Source organism: Lasiosphaeria miniovina (assembly GCF_030549165.1).
Source record: "Lasiosphaeria miniovina strain SMH2392-1A chromosome Unknown B0T26scaffold_7, whole genome shotgun sequence".
NCBI classification, from domain to species: Eukaryota; Fungi; Ascomycota; class Sordariomycetes; order Sordariales; family Lasiosphaeriaceae; genus Lasiosphaeria; species Lasiosphaeria miniovina.
The window spans coordinates 559,033-578,570 of NW_026848226.1; the positions used below are offsets into that span (position 1 = coordinate 559,033).

A 19,538-nucleotide genomic window follows, 5' to 3' on the forward strand; every position below is an offset into this window, starting at 1 on the left:
TACGAGAAGAGACAACAAGCAGGACGAACGGGAGGATCTTCGCGTGTTGGCAGGCGTAAGTGCGTGCTTTGGCGGGGCGACGTTGGAAGAAGAAGGATACCTAAGCAGGGCAGTCTCGCGCGGGTGCAAACGGGAGCGGGAAGGGCAGGGACACAGCAAAATCTCCGGCTTGGGGCCGTTCCCGGGACCTTACACTACCCCCCCCCCCCCCTTCTTTAGATAATATCTACTCTCTGGCTCCAGCTGCGTCGGCCCACCCGCGGGGCAGCAGCCAGCGCACGATACGAACACCGGTGACCGTTTGGAGTGTAACGTGACGGGGCTGTGGGTTTCTACCGACCTACGGTCTGGGACGGGATGAGAACGAAGGAAGGCAGGGGATGGGATGGGATGGATGGCGAGGAAGGAAGGGGAAAAAAACAAGTCTTGGGGTCGTCGTTGTTCCTCCATGGGCACACACGAGTCTGGTGGACTGGTGACTGACGTGCGGAGCTTGTGCCACCCACCCAGCCGCCCTGGCTCATTTCCTGCCTCGAACATATCAGATGAAAGGAGAAGAAGCAGGAAGTAAAATAAAAAAGAGATGAAAAAGAATCTGCCACGGCCCAGCTGCTTGCTTGCTGTTCGCTCGGACCCGGGGCCAAAACCAACCCTCCCTCGGAGACTTCCGCGCAGTTGGCCAGCGATGCGTACTAGGGAAGACGTCGAGGGCGGAATGGGACTAAAGCAAAGCCCCTTTTCTCTACACGGCACTTTGTTTCCTAGATCTCCGGGGGAGGGAGGGGGTCATGACACACAGCTTAGTTTGCGCGCCGGGTAGCCACAGGCGGCATGCGCAGCACGAGTGTTTACACAAACATTGGCAGTAGCCGCCATCGTACATACATACCATACCTACCTTACCTTGCCTTAGGTACAGTACCTTACATATGAACAGGAAGGTACCGCCCATGAGCTGAGTGTCAGTATTAGTCGTAGTCTCGGGCGGGAGAAGCCGGACGGAGACGCCTGTCCCGGTCTGTCTCAGTCTGTCTCTCGTTAGCCACGGCAGCGCATGTTTGGCAGATGAAAAAAAAGGTACTTACTCTAGTCTATATCTCTTCGGGGCCCCTTGTCGAGACTGCCTGCGTCAAGTCCTCTGGACAGACAGCTCCAAGGAACCACGACTCCTTGGGACCGGCTGTCACCCGCTCGATCCTTCAGCTCGTGGCACCTTGCAGCGCGAATCTGGCGCCTCCTTTGTTGGCACGACGGGGCCGTCTATTTGGGCCACGCTGCTGTCCTCTCTGTACGTATCTGTATGCAAGCTGCCGTGACACCTGTGCGTGATACCACCGGCCGGGGAACAGTGCATCGCGGATCTCAACGTCCCTTCCGTGCCAGTAGATAGCCATTCGCAAACGAGAGCAGTATTATATAAGTTCTGACAACCATTCTTACCTGTTCCAAGCTTGCTCGGTGCCATCTGGAATCGGGCCAACACAGCAACTTAACCACCGCCCACATACGAGACAAGAATATACATGTATATATATACGTATTACATACCATGTCCTCGTTCCATTTGTATTGTATGGATCTACATTTTCACCCAAAACTCCATAACCAAAGCAGCCGAAATGCATCCGTCATCTCTATAGCTCCTCATGCTTGCGCGGGGTCTCCTCTCCGGTATCCTTTTCCTTGTCCGCACTCTGAGCCTTGGACGCCTGTTCTGCCGCCTCCGGATGCTCCTTCATGAACTTCTTGAGCATCTCATCAATCTCTTCCTGCGTGGGCATCTTGCCGTCTTCGCCCGGCGAGAGCTTGATTGTCTGCGCCGGCTTGGCTGGCTTTGTCTTCTCCTTGCTCAGCTTGGGCTTCTTGCCGCCAGCGCCCTTTGGCTTGTTCTTCTCAAAGTTGCGCACCCCCTTCATCGCAAGGTCGATTCCGGCCTTGTCCAGCTTCTCTCGCTTGTCTGTGAGGTCCTTTATAAGCAGGACCGGGTCTTGGGTGACTCCGAGCTTGTCTTGCGCAACCACCTTCTCTTCCAGCCAGGTAGAGATGGAGACGTACAGGTCCTCGCTCTCCTTTAGATCGTCCAGAGTGTACAGAGGCGGGACTGGTCCCCGCTCTTTCTCTAGGTCCTCCATCTCCAAAGTCTTAGTTGTCGAGGCAGCCGCTTCCTCATCCTCGAGTCCGTCAAAGTCTCCAGAGGGAGCTGCAGTCGTCGCGGATTCGCTGCTGGTGGAAGTAGCTGAGCTCGACGACGCAGCCTGAGATGACACAAATTCTTCATGGTCGGCAATCTTTTTCTTGATGTCATCCACGAATTCCTTGGTCTTGACTAGCGCGTCCTTGAGATCCTTGACAAGCTCGGGCCTCTTGGACGCTTCCTCAATTCTCTTTTGCACCGGGTTTACGATGTCCTGGAGGTCCTTTAGGCGTTTCTTGAGCTGATCTCGTGTGGCGTCTGCCCCCTCGCCGTAAAGCCAATCGCTGGTCTCGCTGGTCTTCTTCTCCAGCTTTTCTCTCTCGGCGGCTGTGGAGGCAGCGATGAAGTCTTCGTTCTCAACCACGTCTCTGATCTTGTAGGTATATGCTTCCAGCTGATTCAGCGCATCCTCCCGCTGCCTCCGGGACCGGTCTGACGCTTCAAACGACTTGAGGCGGTCCTTGATAGAGAGTAAATCGGCCTTAGGCAGTTGAGGAATGCCAGACTTCTCAACTGTGAACTTGACTGGGATGACGATGAGCTGCTTCTTCTTGCTGGCCGACTTGGCATCTGCCGATTCGGATGCAGATCCCGAGGATGATGATGTTGTCGAGGTTGAGGTCGAGGTCGAGGTTGTCTCGGATGTGGAAGACGAAGATGGAGACGGAGACGAAGACGAAGACGAAGTTGAAGCGCCTGCTTCTGGAGCCTCGGCCCCGTCGTCCTTGAGAGGTTGCTGCTCTTTCTTGCCGAAGCCGAACAGGTTCTTGACCCCGTCAACAAAACCTTCCTTTTCTGGCTCGTCGGCCTCGCATTCCACAGCAGCCTTGGTCACATCCACCTCACCGTTTTCAGTGGCAAGGCGAACGCTGACCTTGAGGCGGATATCCGACTTTTCGCACTTGAACTTCTCAACGAGCTCAGCCACAGTGGCAGTCAGGTTCGTGGTGGTCAGGACTTTGGTATCCGCCTCCACGGACTCGGAAGTGAGCTGGTAGAAGTTGACAGACAAATCCTCGTGGTTAGAGAAGGTCAGCTCCTTGGCAGGGGCGCCGAGATGCGACGCAGCAGTCCAGAGACGCTGGTGCTTGGGCTTTCCCTCGTCATTCTTCCACTTCATGCCGGCGGGATACACGGCGGCTTCAGAAACCCGGATCTCCTTGACACGAAAACTGGGGCTGATCTCTGCCGCCCTGAAGCCTGCGCCGAAAACAGCAGCCTCGTCTGAGTTGACATTGGTGCGTATCTTTTCACCGCCGCCGAGGATGTTCTCGAGCTCCCTCTGGACGAACGGAGTGCGTGAGGCCCCGCCGTGCAGGATCACAGAGTCGAGATCCTTAATCTGGAGGCTAGCTGCGTCAAGCGCATTCTGAGCGACCGCGCCAACCCTAGAAACGTACGCCGCCGCCACCATGTCCTCAAATTCGCCGCGGGTGATCTTGTACTTGAAATCCACATCGTCGTAGAGACCCTCGAAGCTTGTCTGCGTTGCCTGGTTGGCGCTGAGAACATGACGCAACCGCTCCGCCTCCTTGGTCAGCTTGGCGATGGCACGGCCATGGGCCTTGACGCTCTCGGCGGCCACAGCCGCCTTCTTCGCCTTGGGGGACTCGACAAACTTAGCCACCATGTCATCCACAATCAGGTAGTTGAGCGCATCGCCGCCGAGGGACCGGTCCCAGCCGCTGCCGAGAACCTGAACCTCCTGCACCGTCTTGTTGAACTTGCCAATGTCCTTGACCGTGCGGCTCTGGAACTTGAGAACTGTGGCCTTGGTCGAGCCAGCACCCATGTCGAAAACCATGTGGTGTTCGGGCTTGCCTCCTTCGTTGATGTTGGGGAATTGCCTGCTCGTTGCGTAGTTCAAGCCGACGGCCAGCCCATCGCTGATCAACGACAGGACCTTGAACCCTGCCAACTCGGCCGCCAACTCCACCGACCGCCTCTCTTCGACCGTGTAGAAGGGCGGGACGGTCAGGACGACAGAGCGGACCGAGCTTCCGGCACCGGCTAGTGCCTCGGCGTTGCTCCGGATGCTCTGCAGCTCCATGGCCAGCAATTCCTCGACCAGCCAAGCCTCCTCCTCGGGGGTGAATGCGCCGGCGCTCTTGAGGGCGGCCGTGTTCCGCAACTTGTGAGCTTCCAATTGCAGTGCCGGGTGACGCGCGGCGTACTCCTTCACGGCTTTATGGTCGGCAGGCAGGCCCAGGAGGGTCTTGAGGTTCGGGTAGACGTCGCCGGGAAAGCGGCCGACGAGAGCCATAGCATCGGAGCCGTAGACCCTCTCGGGGTAGGCGCCTGATCTAGGGCCATTGGACGCAGGCTTGAACGTGACAGCCGATATCTCTTTCCGGCGCGAGTCCTTGGTGAGGACAATCTCGAGGGGGATGCCGGGCTTGACGAGGGCTGCCTTTATGTACTCGGTCCCGAGGTCGACGCCCAAGACGGCCGACACTGCGAAGACATGGGCGGAGAACAAGACGGCCGAAAGGAATATGGACAAGGCCGATAGCGTTGGCCGCGCCATCGTCGGCGGGTGTGGTGGGTTGTCTGTCGGGATTCGAGGGTTGAGGACGGAATAGTATGGAGGGGTATCGACAGCGTGGGTGTAGTTAAGGGACGGTGCCCCGTTGAATGCAAGCTTGCCACGGCCTAGCCGTAGTCTAGGAAGGACTGCAATGGAAGAACACGAGGCAAGCAAAGAACGCTATGCGTCGCAGGAAGTTCAAAAGGGACGCCCCGAAGGAAACAAAAAAAATACGGTAATTACTTTCTTATGGTAGAGACAGACCAGCTAGCAAGAGCACGAATCTGGCCTCAACTGGTGAGCTTGGTGCTGTGCTGGCCCCGCAGTGTATTGGATGTCCTCTTTGAATCTGGCAACCTGTTCTCACAAAAGGACAAGTTGGAGAAAAGTATAACCCTTGTCCGCTGATGTAACGCCAGAGAACCGAGCCGCTGCGGCCAATCAAATGCCGTTTCTCCAATAATAAGGCGGATGGCTTCCCGTCTGTGCAGGACAAGGGCCTAAGTGCGGCTGCTTACATAACTTAGGATGTTCTCACCGATCTTGGTTCCCGTCTACATCTTTATCCACAGCAGCTTTCTCTTTGAAGCATAGTCATTTTCGGTCACATTATGATAGTCAGTCGTATAGTCAAGCCTGGTTTAGTAAGATTCCCGGCTATTTTGTGAGCTTCTTGACTATCAAGCCTCGGGCCGGAGATTGTGTCAAGCTCTGATTCCCTGACGTACTCGGAACCTGAGTTGAAGTGGACATGGCACGGTGCTGTTGGATGCTCACATTAAATCGTATAGCCAACAAAACCCTTCCTTTCCTTTCCTTTCTTTTCTTTCTTTCCCTTTTGGGTTCATTTGTATTCCAACGTTATGGCCTCTTTCACTCCCCGGCCTCTTGCCGCAGCTGCTCCAGCGCAGCTTCGTAATGCTTGATCCGCTCCTCGCTAAACTTACCACCGTCCTTGTCGCTGCCGCTGACTCTGACACGCTCAATTTTCCCACTCCGCACAATGCTTGTTGTAGCATCTTTGCCTTCGCCGGCAAATTCGCGCCAGAACCAGCGTGCCTCAGCGTGCTCAACGAACGTCCAGGCGTGTCCTGCCCGGCCGGCACGAGCAGTGCGGCCAACACGGTGGATATATGATGTCTCGTTGATGGGCACATCATAGTTGACCACGTGGTCGAGATTCAAGAGATCAATACCACGCGATACGAGATCTGATGCGACAAGAATCTGGAGCTTTCCCTGGGAAAATGCGCGCAGAGTCTGTGCGCGCTTCGACGTCTTTGTCGTCGATGTGAGTGTACCAATAAGGGGCCCGAGATCTGGTACGAGGATCGCTAGGAGGCGCGACAGGCGCAGGGCAGCCTCGTTGGACTTTGTGAAGACGAGAACAGACGCATTGGAGTTCTTTCCCTTGGCTAGTAGAGTGCGCGTCGTCTTGGCGGAGCGGGCTTTATCCCCGCCTTCAGATGAAGCGCTAGAGGAAGAGATAGACGACGAGCTATCAGAGTCTTCATCAGAGGAAGACGAGGAGTCCGAATCGCTAGTCTCGTCAGAAGAGGACGCGCTTTCAGCATCTTGTTGCGACTCCGTAGGTTTGGCGACTGCGGCTGCGTCGGGACTGGAAGCAACCAGTCTTCCGCTGTCGAGCAAGTCGACCAGATAGAGCGGTTTGAGACTTAGTTCATGAACCTTAATGACCGACTCTCTGAGAAGGCTGGGGAGGGTGTGCTCGCCAGCCTTCGCGCCTTCGAGTACTATCAACCGGGGCCTTGACAGCTTAAGTCCGTTTAGTAGACTTAGGTCTCGCGTCATTGTGGCGCTGAGGATAACCTTGCGGACGCCACTCTTGTTCGATCCTGGAAAGTCTCGGGCACCCGGCCTTTCGACACTCAGCTTCTCCATCACCGTGTTGAGCCACTGCTGGAAGTCCTGGGCGAGCAGCTTATCTGCCTCATCCACAACCAGCCAGCGGACGTAATCGAGAGTGAAACCAGATGTCTTGTTAATGTGTTCCACGAGTCTTCCGGGTGTACAAATGAGGATATCAACCTTGGATGCATGGGTGACGACATGATAAGGTAGCGGCTTGGAGCTGCCCAGGCCTAGGTCGTCTTCTTCCGTGTCCGAGTCATCTAGGCTGACGTACTGTCGTTGCTTCACGAGATACCTCTCATATCCCTGGGGATCGTATCTCTGTTCCTGCTCCATAATAGTCGATTGTTCTTCTTTGAACGCCCTGTTGCCCATTGCGGTTCCGACCTTGACTCTCTTGCCCCTGCCTATGGCGAACGCAGGGACACAGACATCACAAGCCGCCTGTACCTGCTGAACGAGGTCTCTGGTGGGCAGCACAATGATTCCCCTGAGCTTGGTTGTCTGGGCTTGGCTGATATCGCGGATCATTGGAAGCGCATATGCCATTGTCTTTCCGGACCCGGTTGGGGCAGCGACAACGACATCGCCTTGCCTGTCCGCCGATGGGAATAAGAGAGGAAGCACGGTGGTCTGCACGGCAAACGCATCCTTGAATCCTTTGGACTCGAGAACCTTGGTCGACTCCTGGCTAATTCCCAACTCTGAGAACGGACGCCGCATGTCGGCAGTGACACGCACAGGAGAAGCAAGCCAAGGAGGCAGCGTCTCGTAGTTCAACTTGGATGCATCGAACACCGCTGGTGCGGGTTGTGGGAGCGGCTCGAGGCCATGCACCTCCTCGGGTTCTAGCGTCTCTTTGTCCGAGTCGCCCTCTCCTGCTTCGACTGCGCTGCTCGCCTGGAGAGCCTTCCCGATCTTTTCAAAGACAGACTTGTGTCTTTTACGAACATCATCGCCGTCAGCTCCAGCCGCGTCGGCCTCCGAGGCACCCTCCTTCAACTTCTTTTTCCTCTTATCCTTCTTTTTCTCCTTCTTCGGCTCCTGGTCAGGCTGTAGGGCTCGGTCCACGGGTGATTCGGACTTTCTGCCAGCAGCATTCTCCTCATACACGTCTTGTTGAATGTTCGCTGTTTCCCGGTTCTCGCCTTTGCTCTTGCGCTTCTTGGAGGCCAATTGTTTTGGTTCGCTCAATGGGGGCTCCTCCTCCAGAATCTCGGCCCTGCTTTTCTTCCGCCGTTTTGCAGGACTCTCAACTGGATCCGATATATCTGCGATCGGGTTTGCCCGTTTTGCCTGGTTCCCCTCTATCCTGCCGGCCACTTGGTCGTCTATTTGCTGAGTTCCATTTGTCGCAGTCGGGGCGGAGATGTCCGCTTCGCCAAATACGATTTTTTTTGGCTGCGCAAGTGTTGATGGCTCTGGCTCCTTGCTCTTAGGAGGCGGGATGTAGCGGGCGTATGGAGGCATCGCAAAACAAGAGTAAGGCCAAATACGAGGCGGCGAATCTGGAAACCCGGAATTTCCGAACCTTAGACGAAAGCTCTAAGGTGTACGGGGGTATCTTGCTGGAGAAAGATCACGGGCTTCAACTCGATGTTTCCTTCAGGGGACGCGACAGCGCTGCGGCCGCCGTCTCCAGGCGAGATGTGGGGTCAATCGACGGAACGACAACTTTTTTCGCTGGGTCCTTAATTGCCAGAGCTTACCGCCTTCCCAAAGAGCTCTTATGTTATCAACTCGACCATCAAACTCAAGTGCACCTTACCTACTTAGGTTAGCGCTATGGATGCTTTGAAGCTCCAACTGAACACTGCCTGTGAAACACCGCCCGAAGTCGCGACGCTGCCGCGTCTCTCGACACAAAGACTAGGCTGTCCAGCAGCGTCTAGTCAACGCCGTAGCCCAGATATAATAAAAATGAGGGCGTGCGAGCCAGCACACCCGCAGCAACAGCAGCAATGGCGCCGACCTATAATATCGCCATGGTCAGCGACTTTTTCTTTCCGCAGCCTGGCGGCATTGAGAGCCACATCTATCAGCTGTCGACCAAGCTGAGGGACAGGGGCCACAAGGTTATCGTCGTCACCCATGCATACGAGGGTAGGACCGGCGTGCGCTACCTAACCAACGGCATCAAGGTCTACCATGTCCCGTTCCTGGTCATCTACCGCTCGGCCAGCTTCCCGACCGTCTTCTCCTTTTTCCCCGTCTTCCGCAACATCATGCTGCGCGAGCGCATCGACATTGTGCACGGCCATGCCAGCCTGAGCAGCCTGTGTCACGAGGCCATCTTCCATGCCCGCACCATGGGCTTGCGCACCGTCTACACCGATCACTCCCTATTTGGCTTCGCCGATGCTGCGAGCATCATGGCCAACAAACTGCTCAAGTTCAGTCTGAGTGACGTGGACCATGTTATCTGCGTGAGCCACACCTGGTACGCCCCCCTGCCACGACAACCCCTCAGCCCCTCGCCCCTCAGCCCCTGAACCCCTGAACTAACACTCCGATATAGCAAAGAAAACACCGTCTTAAGAGCCTCGCTAGATCCGCTCATGGTATCTGTGATCCCCAATGCTGTAGTGGCAGAAAACTTCAAGCCATTGCATAGCCGGCCCGAAGTATCTGCCAACTCGTTCGGCCACAGCCCCCCGCCTGTCCGCCAGCTGGGCCCCCATGACACGATAACCATTGTTGTCATCTCTCGCCTGTTCTACAACAAGGGCACAGACCTCCTGACAGCCGCCATTCCCCGCATCATCCAGAACCACCCCAACACGCGCTTCATCATTGCTGGCTCCGGACCCAAGGCCATCGATCTAGAGCAGATGATTGAGCAGAATGTCCTGCAAGACCGTGTCGAGATGCTCGGCCCTGTCCGCCATGAAGAGGTCCGCGACGTCATGGTGCGCGGCCACATCTACCTCCACCCGAGCCTGACGGAGGCGTTCGGCACCGTCATCGTCGAGGCCGCCAGCTGCGGGCTCTACGTCGTGTGTACCCAGGTGGGCGGGATCCCCGAGGTGCTGCCCTCGCACATGACTGTCTTCGCCAAGCCTGAGGAGGAAGACCTAGTGGCAGCCACGGGCAAGGCTATCGCTGCGCTGCGCGCGAATAAGGTTCGCACCGAGCTGTTCCACGAGCAGGTCAAGACCATGTACTCGTGGACCAACGTGGCCACGCGTACCGAGCGCGTCTACAACGGCATCTCGGGCGCCATCAGCGAGGCCGAGTTCTACGGTTACGACGCCGCCAACGCCGCCAGCTGGAGCGCCACCCGTGGCCGCTCCGGCGTCCAGAGCTTCGCCCTCATCGACCGCCTCAAGCGCTACTACGGCTGCGGTATCTGGGCGGGCAAGCTGTTCTGCATTTGCGTCATCGTCGATTACCTCCTCTTTGTTTTCCTGGAGCTCTGGTTTCCGAGAGAAAAGATCGACATATGTCCGGACTGGCCAAGAAAAACCATCAACGAGCAGAAAGAGACCGTAAAAGACGCGCGTAGCAGGTGGTGATCAGGCGATTCTCCATATCTAGCCACGCGTGCTAATTACAGCGGGCAACCGCTCTCATAAATCTCTCTGCCGCTTTATCCCGGATTTTTACCGGTTACCGAAAGCTAGAAAGGGGTAAATGAGCAAGATAAATCCCAACTCGCCCCGAGATTGAGGGATTGGAAACATATACAACGCAAACCATTACAACTATGTTGACGTCAAACAATGACAGCAACAGCTATCTGCCGCCGGTAGCAAACACGATGCAAATACCTAGAGTCATTAAGCGATGTCGCGCTAGCTGTGACACAAAGGGGACTGATGGCATCTATGGCCCAGGTGGCCCGCTAACTCATGAAGGAGATAAAGTCAGGCTTAATGAAAGGCGAATTACTATGTAACCCTTTCTCCATTCCGGGTAGAATTCAGGCTCAAGCTTAGTCTCGAATATGATATACCGAATATGAATCTAATAATAATTTTTCTGTATTACTCAGTAAAGGCGTAGACGAGATGCTCGCTTCAATTTCCAGCGGCAAGGCAAAACCGAACCAAATAAATGCGATTGCGGTTGCGATAAGTGTATAAATACGGGACCTTGGTTGCGAAGCCCGCTTACTAGCGCTGTGCTTGAACAGAAATAGGTTATGGAGTACAGATTCTAATAAATGAAACTGACGAGGAGAGGCCTTTGCCAGGGATCAGTAGGAGGGAGATAGGTTTGCGGGTTTTTTACGAGCGGTCACTGCCTGCCTCGGAAAAGTCATTCAAGTCGAGCTATCCCGCAACCTAGACCTAAAATCTTTAAAAGCCACACGGCGACTGATCATCCAGAGACTAGGTTGCAGTGAATACAGTTGTTGGCGTGAGAAAATAGAGGCTTGCAGGTCTGCGGCTAGAAATCATCACAGGTACTAACTACAGAGCAAAATCAACGTTGTATGTTCCCCCCTCAAGGTGTTCAAATTTCGAAAGAAATCTGACCGCCATCCAAACGACGCTACCAGTCCAGCAAATGCCATAGTATTTCCTTGTCGATACCAGTGCCACTAGACGTACTCGGTCGTGACAGAATTGTATCTCTGGCCGTTAAATAGCAGAGTATATTGGGTGGATGCGGAGAGATCTGAGACAGGAGAAATTAATTAGTATAGAACACATCGGGGCTGGGTGGTTGGTTAGACTATGAACATACAGACTGCCTCGATCTTGCAACTAAGCTCATAGTATAACTGTAGGGGAACGCTGTTAGCGGGGTGGTCCGTGACGAGTGGCTGTCGGGAGAGCTGCTTACTTGGCCATCGACACCCTTGCGACGTGCGAACTGGCTCTCGGGGATGTGGCTGATGTCGGCCTCAACGTGGCAAAGCAGTGACACATCTCCGTCCCGCGCAATGGGGGCATCTCTGGCCGTGCGGTCGGTGTAGATATCCATCTTGATCTTGCGGATCTTGCCCTGGCTCACGGAGCCGGTCCACACAAACGAAGTGAAGAAAGGCTCGTTCTCCGAAATGTCGTCTCCTCTCTTGATGAACCACTCCATCGTGTAGACCTTGTAGCAGCCGTCTAGCCCGCACCAGTGTTTCTTGATGTTGCCGTGGAGAAGAGGGTCATATTGGGTGCGCCACTCAGTTCCATAGTGTTTGCGACCCTTGCGTTTCCCAACCCTGACTAGCTTGTTATTCTCGGGCATGCTTAAGGCAAGACCTTTCATAACGGCACCATGCACGACAGCGAGCCACGCATTCGGCGGTTGCATGATGTGGATATTATTGCCGATGGCATTGCGCAATCGCTCCTTCAGGTAGTTGGATGAGCCGAAGCCCCCAACCAACAACACGGCTCGGATCGGGACCTTGCTCGTTCTGATCTGGTCCATGACAAGCTGGATAACTTCCCTTATAACAGGTTCAAAAATTTCGCGTATATCCCTGCCCTTGTGTGGTGTTAGCCAACGCATATCACATTTGCCAAATCGCTCAGTCAACCCACCCTCAACGCAAAGCGGCCTCGATTGATACCCAGTTCACTGTTGTTTGCCATTCCGCCAACAGGAATGGGGAATGTATCGTCTGGAGAGGCACCCAGTGTGTATTGGCGTTTAATCTAAATCAGGTCATTGGTATCATGTGTGGGCGTAAAGAGACGATTGGAGTGTAGACGCTCTGGCTTACCGTCTTCTCAAACTTTTCCATTGCCTCAGCCAGCACTTCGTCGTCAAACCCCTCCTCTCCCCCGAGCTTGCGTTTAAGAAAGTTTCTGAACCTCATGTTGATGTAGGTTGAACCGCAGAGAGCACCCGTCCCGGGAGCGGTCTCCCGAACCTCTAGGGCTGGTTTGAGATTGACGATGGTGTAAGTAATGAGATCAACAGTTCCACCGCCGGCATCGCAGATCACGAAGCTGCCCCCAGTCAGTTCATTCGCCCTGCTCATCGCCTTAGATATGGATGCTCACCTGTCACCAATCAGGAGGTTATGGGGATCCAGGCCCTGGAGAGCATACATGGCAGCGGCCTCAGGTTCCGAAACGAGGTGAATAGTGGACTTGGTTAGCGAGAGACCGCGTGCGCGCTGGCATGCCTGTTTTGTTCTTTCTTTCGCCTGCTCACTCCAGATTGCCGGAACGGTAACGACAAGCTCCAATGGTGTGTTTTTCACAACACCTTCGCCGAGCTTCTCACGCAACGTGTACATGAGGTGATCACCGAGAGCTGAGATATAGTCGGTGATGACCTTATCGACATCGCCAATATTTGCACTCGCCTTTTTGCCTAGCTCGCCACCGATGGAATCGAGGCAACCGTCGAGGCCACTAGTGCGATCAGCAACCATGCCAGACACAATCAGACACGAGGTAGTGTTGCCGTCCTCAGACGTGAACTTACAGCTTAAACCACTCAATCACCTCTTCCGTAGGGGCGGTGACGGGAATCGAGAATCCCCATTCAACGTCCTTCCCCGAGTAGCGGAGCTTACTCGGGACTTTGTCTGAAGACTCCCCCTCGCGGATCGTCTTGGAGATTGGCCAGGATGTAATGGCTACTCGGCGATCCGGACGCTGCGTTTCCGCCCAAGCTACCCCCGAGTATGTGGTGCCAAAGTCGATTCCAACGATAATCTTGCGCTCCAAAATAGAGAGCTTGTCGAAATCCATTTCGGCTGATTCTGTATTAGCGTGGTTAGGAGGTTAGGTTCTCGCCTCAGTGACGGTGGATGAGATGCGAGATGCCTCGGTGACAGTAGGCGGACAGGCCAGTTGTAGAATGATGTTCGCGGCAGAAAACAAGGTACGCCAAAGGAAAAGAGAAGATCGCCTGAGCCTAAATCGAGAGGGACACAGTGCTGTGGTACACGGGGCGGTCTGAGAGAGGAAGCCAAAGTAAACCTTGATTTGGAAAACTAAACGTGATAAGACGGGAGTGGTCCAGGTGGCAACGCGGAAGGTTCAATCCTACCAAGGGAATGCCCATAAGGTCATGCTGCAACCCGCTCTACTGACCTGGAATTATCTGTCCAGTCCGCTCTCAAGTTAATGTGAATGAGCTGTGCGGTTTGTACCTGAAGTGGAGACGATGGAAGGAGACTGTTCAGCACAGGTGGCGCTTTCCCTCGCTGGCAATGGAAGCGGTCATGAGGCCTCGATCGTAACTGCCTATAACAGTCGAAGGCATCACAGGACCTGACAGCCCTGCTCAGTTGTACCCGACAGCATCCAAGACGTGCTGAGACTTTCCAAGACGTCAAAGGCATAGTACTAGTACCTTGCCAGTACGGGCAGGAATAGTGCCATGACAACGTCTTTTAACGGCCAGATGGACAATGGTTGTCTTTATCTCAGTTAGCAAGGGTAGGCATTCAAGACGAAGTCCGGGAGCCAGACATCCCAGGGTATTTTGCGACTACATCTGTTATTTCGAGGGCAACTCTGCCCCGAAGTCACCCAAAGTGTCGTTCTCTCGTGTCAAGTATGCCCAACCAGCTCAGCGCTGCAGTAACCTCTCAAGTTCTAATTCGCCAAATGATTCCCTTCCATTAAGCATTAATTGCAGAGCTGTACCCAAGAACAGCAAACAATTGGATGTTGGCATTCTTATAGGATTTTGCTGGATGGTAGTGAGGTACCGTCCAGGTTGGTTTGCGTCCAACAGCTTGCCCAATGTCACAAGTACATGTACCTCTTGCCATATTGCATTGCGTAAACCTACGGTAGGCCCCTGGCCAATAAGGTGGAGTGGGCCAAGTTGACACGCTGCCAGGTGGGGGAGAGCAATGTTCGGGGATTTCCCCCCATCCCTTGAAGGTTTTCGTGATCTGTGATCCGGAGCCTCGGATTTAAATCAGGATGAGACACGGACGTTCTCACAGGGAAGTTGGAAATAAATGTAGGGCTGGGGTTAGTCTAGTTCTAGAGTCAACGGCGGTGCACTTGCCGTGTGGACTGCACGCAGTGTGCTCCGTTCTATCGATTTGGGGATTGCAATGGAAACTGAGAGGGATTGATTGCCACCAACTTCACAACCTCCAGTCCACCAAGTATAAAGGCCTGCATTCGCTCACGGATGGCACGAATCTGACCCGAACCTAGGTACCCGGCATAGTGTGACTGCCTTTGGTACCTTAATCTTGGTACCTTACCACGCGGTTTAGATAGGAAGATACCTTGGGCAGCCGTACTTGCCCTTGATGTTCAACGTCACCACCTTCCTTCCTCGCCTCTCTATTTTAAATCCCAACCTAAGTCTAGTTCAGACATTTAACTTCCCTACCTGCTGCTTTCCATCCCTTCCTTGCAGCTTCCAACACCCACAGTTCTCCTTACGCCAGTGTCCAGCCCTTGCTTCCCCGGGTGTCGGTACTGGAACCTACGGTACCATCCACTTTCAGAACCTTTTCAGTCAAATCTTCAATTCCGACCTCGGCCGGGGAATCCGCATCTCAGAGCAGCCTACTTGCTCTACGGACAATGAGACTGCGCCCTCGATTTGCCCATATTCGTGGAGGTGCGAGAGCTTACATTGGTCGGCCCCTTTCCAACCCTGGCATTCCCAGAATTTAGTTTCACCAGCCAATTTCCGCACATCTAGCTTGCAGCTTACACTATGGAAGACCTCAGAGCTGCCTTTGGGGGCGGGTCGGCAAAGATGCCACAGTCGCAAGAGACTTTCAGACGCCAGGATAAGATCCCTATCAACCCCAATCCAGGAACGGTTGCGATTTCCATAGATAACCCGACGAGACAGCAGGGCCAAGACCTACGGGTGATCAACTATACCAATATTCACGACATCGCATTCAGTCAGGATGGTGCAGATGCCGCCATTTCGGGAGTTTCCCGGCTAGAGATAAAGCAGAATGGAAGATCGGAAATGGTTCCGCCAACACGGCCAGATGACCCCCCGACTTCTCTCCGCGAAGAAGACTATATCAATATGCTCAAACGAGAGGTTGAGTTGCGGAAGCCCAGATATACAGGCCATCACGCAGAGGAAGCGGATCAAGCAGCTGAAGCACTTGTGAGGGAGCAAGAGAAGCTCATCCACCGTGCCGAGACTCGAAATGATGCTCTTGTTCAGGAACTGGAGAGGCTACAGGCAGAGAACAGAGGCTTGAAGGCAGACCTAGATGATGCTCGGTCACATATCTTCAGTTTGCAGCCTTACCGGAAGGATCTCACGCCTGATGAAGTCGGACGGGTAGGTTTACTGAACATGATGCATGGACAAGGCTGACTCCCACTAGGAATATGACGATCTGGTGAACGGAATCACCGACTGGGTGACCCGATTCGCCGAACCTGTCCTGGAACACCCCAAAAAGATGGAGGAGGTCTTGGCGGCAGCAAAGAAACGGTCTCCTGAAATTCACATTCTTCGAAAATGGCTGCAGACCCACGTTGATCTTATGCACGGTTCCTTGTTTCCAGAAACCGACATTGACATAATTATTGCCATCATCATGCGGTATCTTGAGGTTCATATTTTCCGCAAGATATTGTGCGGAGTCGTTCCCGGCTTTGTGGAGGTTCTTAGCTCTGTGGAAACGTCGATGCAGAACAACGTTGAGCCGAAGAGAGGTAATCGGTCCTTGCGACGAACCCACACACGCCCTCTACCATCTTCGTGTCCTTCTTCGGTTTTCGCTTTATAGGTTTTTTTTCTAGCTGCTAATAAGAAATATCTACAGATCTCTTCGCGATGAGAACGTGGCGAGCTGAAGCACTGAATGCCGTTATTTGCTCCCCCGAGTACCAAAAGGGCCGAGCAGATTGGATCAGGGAACTGACTTTAAACTTGGCATCAACTTTCAAGATTTTTTCCAAAGATATTCAGAAGTTCTGCGTTATCTGGCAAGACACTGTCATCAAGCCGGCCGTGGCACTGCACGAGAAAATGGCCACATCAACGCACCATTTTTATACCGATCTGAATACATATATGATGTGGAATCCACACCACGAGCTAGCGCAGAATCCTAACTTCCTGGACGACTTACACAAGTTGCGATGCGAGAACATCCTGCAGCACCGCAAGACATTCAACATTGCCAAGTTGAGCCCAAAGCCCACGAGAGAGCAGCTTTCTGCCAAACTCACAAACGTGATGGCGGTGGTTCCAGCGCTCTACATGCGGCAGGTTGGCAGGAGTGACATCATCAAGGAGCCGAGGCTCATTCGCCCGCAGCAGATGCTTGTGGCCTGGGGCGGACAGGAGGCGCGAGAGAAGTTCGTTGCTAACAAGGAGCGCACCTTGATGAATGGGGTTTTATACCCAAAAGAGAAGGACCGGGCACATGAAGGCGGGTGGCTAGGATGGAGTTAGAGGCGTCTGGGCCAGATGCTGCAGAATTCGATCTTTTGGAACGTCCTGGGAGGCTACGATATATACATCAAAGACGGAATTACGGTCTCGGGGCGCACAACGAGCCACACGCGTGGAAAGACTAGGCATTGCATTAACGAGATATACCAGCGAAGGCTTGTCACCAAAGGCCCAAGTCAGCAGGCTTGAGCAACAAAAATACGACCACTACAGCAAAATAGAACTGTGATGTCCAGTTGGCTGGACTCTGGAATGCGGCTAAAGTGGATCGAACACTTGACCTTCAGATAGAGGATTGAAGTTGGACTTCAGTCTGACGCTCTCCCAGCTGAGCTATACCCGCATCGGATTTGTTGAAGTGGAACAGCAGTATTAACGTTGATGCTGCCAGGGCGGGCCCTGAACGAGAGACAGATTCTTCTGGGTGGATGTGGGTTGTGCAGTTGTGGATATGACATCCATCCACATCCACCATGACCTGTTCAAACATACGTAACCGGTCGGTGGTTCCACGACTGGAGGTCAGCCACGCACATCCACGCCATCTCTGCGGTTCTCCTGCATCGACGCCTTCGGAGCGTTGACGATGTACCGGTACATGCAATACGGAAGTCGGGTATATCCGAATGGATGCGACACTGGACCAGCTCAGCGATGAGCGTCTTGACGTGCTTGGGTCAGCCGCCCAGGAACAGGGCGGACCGTAGGGCGGGATTGGGTGTGGGGACTGGGGAACCCCCTGGTTGGCAGGTGTTAAACTTCAGAGGAGGCTCCACATACATGTGGGGCTGCTTGGGTGCACTTGGACATTAGGGTTCGCAGCCTGACCTCCAGGAAGACGCCGCCCATGTGGCCGCCACGTACTCGAATGAGTGAACGAGAGGTTGCCGCGTCGGGCGGGCAGGAAGGAACCCAAGATGAAAACCAAGAAGGTCTTTGCGCCCTGTGCTCGCGGAAGACTAGGTGTGGTGCAAAGCTCCACTGTACCCGTGGACGCCGCCTCGGGAATGTCAACCAGACGGAACTCACGACGCCACGCCTCTATATGCCGGACGGGTGGTGTCTGAGAAAGCGCCTATGCGATTTGACTGTCCCTGTCTTAGTAGACTTAGGATGCCGAATGCACGGTGAAAGGCTTTTGGTGGGCCAGCCACTTGGGTTGCTGAGCCAGGTGAACCGGCGGTGTCTGTCGGTCATTCACTCCCCAATCGTCTATTCTCTCGGTAACCCATGGCTGTCTCGTGGCATATTTCACTCTGTGTTGCCTTACAATTGTTCGCCACCGCTGCTCTGGTCCTCCCCGCTGTTCAGGTTCTTCCCTATTGTCCAGACCCCTCCCTGTTGTTCAAGCAATTTTACCATTGTTCGGCACACCCGGTAACCTTACTGGAGGCGCATAGTGGCTCTTCTAATTCGTGTCAGAGTTCTGCATCTTCTTTCCCGGAACCTTCACAGACACATCGCAGAGTCTTATCACCACCGAGAAGAACCCGCCTTATCTTCGCGAATATTGTTGCTTCATTTACGAGTAATACCTCCAAGTGGGATACTTACCTGAAGCCTTACTTCAGTGCCCAATCTCAACACCAGCAGGTGAGTTCCAGTCACAGTCTACCCATGTGGCCCATCGCAATTCGACACATCACCGTTTGATACAATCCAATCCCCGAGGTGAACCAGAGTTAGTGTGGGACTTTCCAAGATGCGAAAGACCTAATTGCTTTACACCACGCCCCGAACTGGAACCCCAATACAGAATCCCGAGGCCCATCTCCTTCCTACACATACTTTTTCATTCGTCAGAGTATCTGTCAAGGCTCTTTTATCCATCCATGGATGTATGGCGCTAACAATCATCCAGGGTTGTATTGAGTTTGGAGCAGAAGAACTCCTTTGCGACTACATATCCCCGCCCTTACTAGACACTCGACCACCATGTTTTCCTCGCAGATGCCTTTGCGTTCAATCTACGGGCAAGTCAGCCCTGAAATTCAGGAGGAGTACGACTGGCGCACCGGGAGAACCACTCGCCGACCCCAGCAGTCGCAATACAGTACGAGCCGGGCTGCGATGCCCTCCTCGTCCGCGACTCCGAGGCCAACCTACAGGCCAACCAACCCCGAAATCCTCGAAGACTACGACTGGCGCACCGGGGAAGTTACTCACCGACCTCAATGGGGGGAATATTCCGATCGGGCTAGGATGCCCTCCTCTTTCACGACCCCAAGGGGACATTACGGGCCAGTTAGCCCAACGATCCTGGACGATTCCGATTGGCGCACCGGGGAAGCGATTCATCAATCTCAACAGACACAGTGGGAATCTCGGGGTCGAAACGCGACACCCCCCGCGGTGAGCTCTTCGGCAAATGGCTCATACCGAGTGGTTCCCGGCCTTCTGGAAGACTTCGACGACGAGTTTTCGAGCAGGCCATATTCTGGCAGCGGGCGGGGATCAGTATCGCTCGACATCCCGGACATCATTGCTGAGTTCGGCGAGTTCGGCATCGAGTTTCCGAGAGGGCCATCTTCTAGCCCCCGAAGATATCCCCCGGTATCGTCCTCAATCTGGGCTGGCTACGAGGATGGGGCGCCTGCTGTCTCGCGGAGAACACCCCCGCAATCCCTG

The 19,538-nt window shown here is 54.2% G+C and overlaps 5 protein-coding genes and 1 non-coding gene across 6 annotated transcripts; 2 read left to right on the forward strand and 4 right to left on the reverse strand.

Moving 5' to 3' along the window:
* Nucleotides 1-1,207: 1,207 nt before the first annotated feature.
* Nucleotides 1,208-5,064, reverse strand: B0T26DRAFT_725305 (Hsp70 protein-domain-containing protein). The gene has a single exon (XM_060442753.1). The coding sequence runs from the start codon at nucleotides 4,719-4,721 to the stop codon at nucleotides 1,635-1,637; it is 3,087 nt and encodes a 1,028-aa protein (XP_060291143.1). The 5' UTR covers nucleotides 4,722-5,064; the 3' UTR covers nucleotides 1,208-1,634.
* Nucleotides 5,065-5,269: 205 nt separating this feature from the next.
* On the reverse strand, nucleotides 5,270-8,227 carry B0T26DRAFT_725306 (P-loop containing nucleoside triphosphate hydrolase protein). The gene has a single exon (XM_060442754.1). It carries the CDS (start codon nucleotides 8,061-8,063, stop codon nucleotides 5,595-5,597), a length of 2,469 nt encoding a protein of 822 aa, XP_060291144.1. The 5' UTR covers nucleotides 8,064-8,227; the 3' UTR covers nucleotides 5,270-5,594.
* Nucleotides 8,228-8,418: 191 nt separating this feature from the next.
* Nucleotides 8,419-10,565, forward strand: B0T26DRAFT_875320 (glycosyltransferase family 4 protein). Its single transcript, XM_060448063.1, has 2 exons — nucleotides 8,419-9,033; nucleotides 9,112-10,565. Exons 1-2 carry the CDS (start codon nucleotides 8,555-8,557, stop codon nucleotides 10,106-10,108), a joined length of 1,476 nt encoding a protein of 491 aa, XP_060291145.1. The 5' UTR covers nucleotides 8,419-8,554; the 3' UTR covers nucleotides 10,109-10,565.
* Nucleotides 10,566-11,139: 574 nt separating this feature from the next.
* B0T26DRAFT_655976 (uncharacterized protein) lies at nucleotides 11,140-13,246 on the reverse strand (the record flags this gene model as incomplete). Its single annotated transcript, XM_060438677.1, has 7 exons — nucleotides 11,140-11,216; nucleotides 11,286-11,322; nucleotides 11,385-12,026; nucleotides 12,083-12,196; nucleotides 12,265-12,493; nucleotides 12,548-12,904; nucleotides 12,978-13,246. The coding sequence occupies 7 exons, from the start codon at nucleotides 13,244-13,246 to the stop codon at nucleotides 11,140-11,142; spliced, it is 1,725 nt and encodes a 574-aa protein (XP_060291146.1).
* Nucleotides 13,247-15,521: 2,275 nt separating this feature from the next.
* Nucleotides 15,522-16,910, forward strand: B0T26DRAFT_654715 (uncharacterized protein; the record flags this gene model as incomplete). Its single annotated transcript, XM_060438568.1, has 3 exons — nucleotides 15,522-15,785; nucleotides 15,832-16,165; nucleotides 16,276-16,910. The coding sequence occupies 3 exons, from the start codon at nucleotides 15,522-15,524 to the stop codon at nucleotides 16,908-16,910; spliced, it is 1,233 nt and encodes a 410-aa protein (XP_060291147.1).
* A 253-nt stretch (nucleotides 16,911-17,163) lies between these two features.
* On the reverse strand, nucleotides 17,164-17,253 carry B0T26DRAFT_t239. Its single transcript has one exon. It is a non-coding gene; the product is annotated as a tRNA-Phe (tRNA).
* Between the last annotated feature and the right edge of the window lie 2,285 nt (nucleotides 17,254-19,538).

Bases quoted from the DNA above. Each gene is read 5' to 3' on its own strand.
- B0T26DRAFT_875320 (XM_060448063.1), top strand. From the start codon at position 8,555: ATGGCGCCGACCTATAATATCGCCATGGTCAGCGACTTTTTCTTTCCG. The intron at 9,034-9,111 runs GTACGCCCCCCT...ACTCCGATATAG, and splicing joins ATCTGCGTGAGCCACACCTG to CAAAGAAAACACCGTCTTAA.
- B0T26DRAFT_725305 (XM_060442753.1), bottom strand. From the start codon at position 4,721: ATGGCGCGGCCAACGCTATCGGCCTTGTCCATATTCCTTTCGGCCGTC.
- B0T26DRAFT_725306 (XM_060442754.1), bottom strand. From the start codon at position 8,063: ATGCCTCCATACGCCCGCTACATCCCGCCTCCTAAGAGCAAGGAGCCA.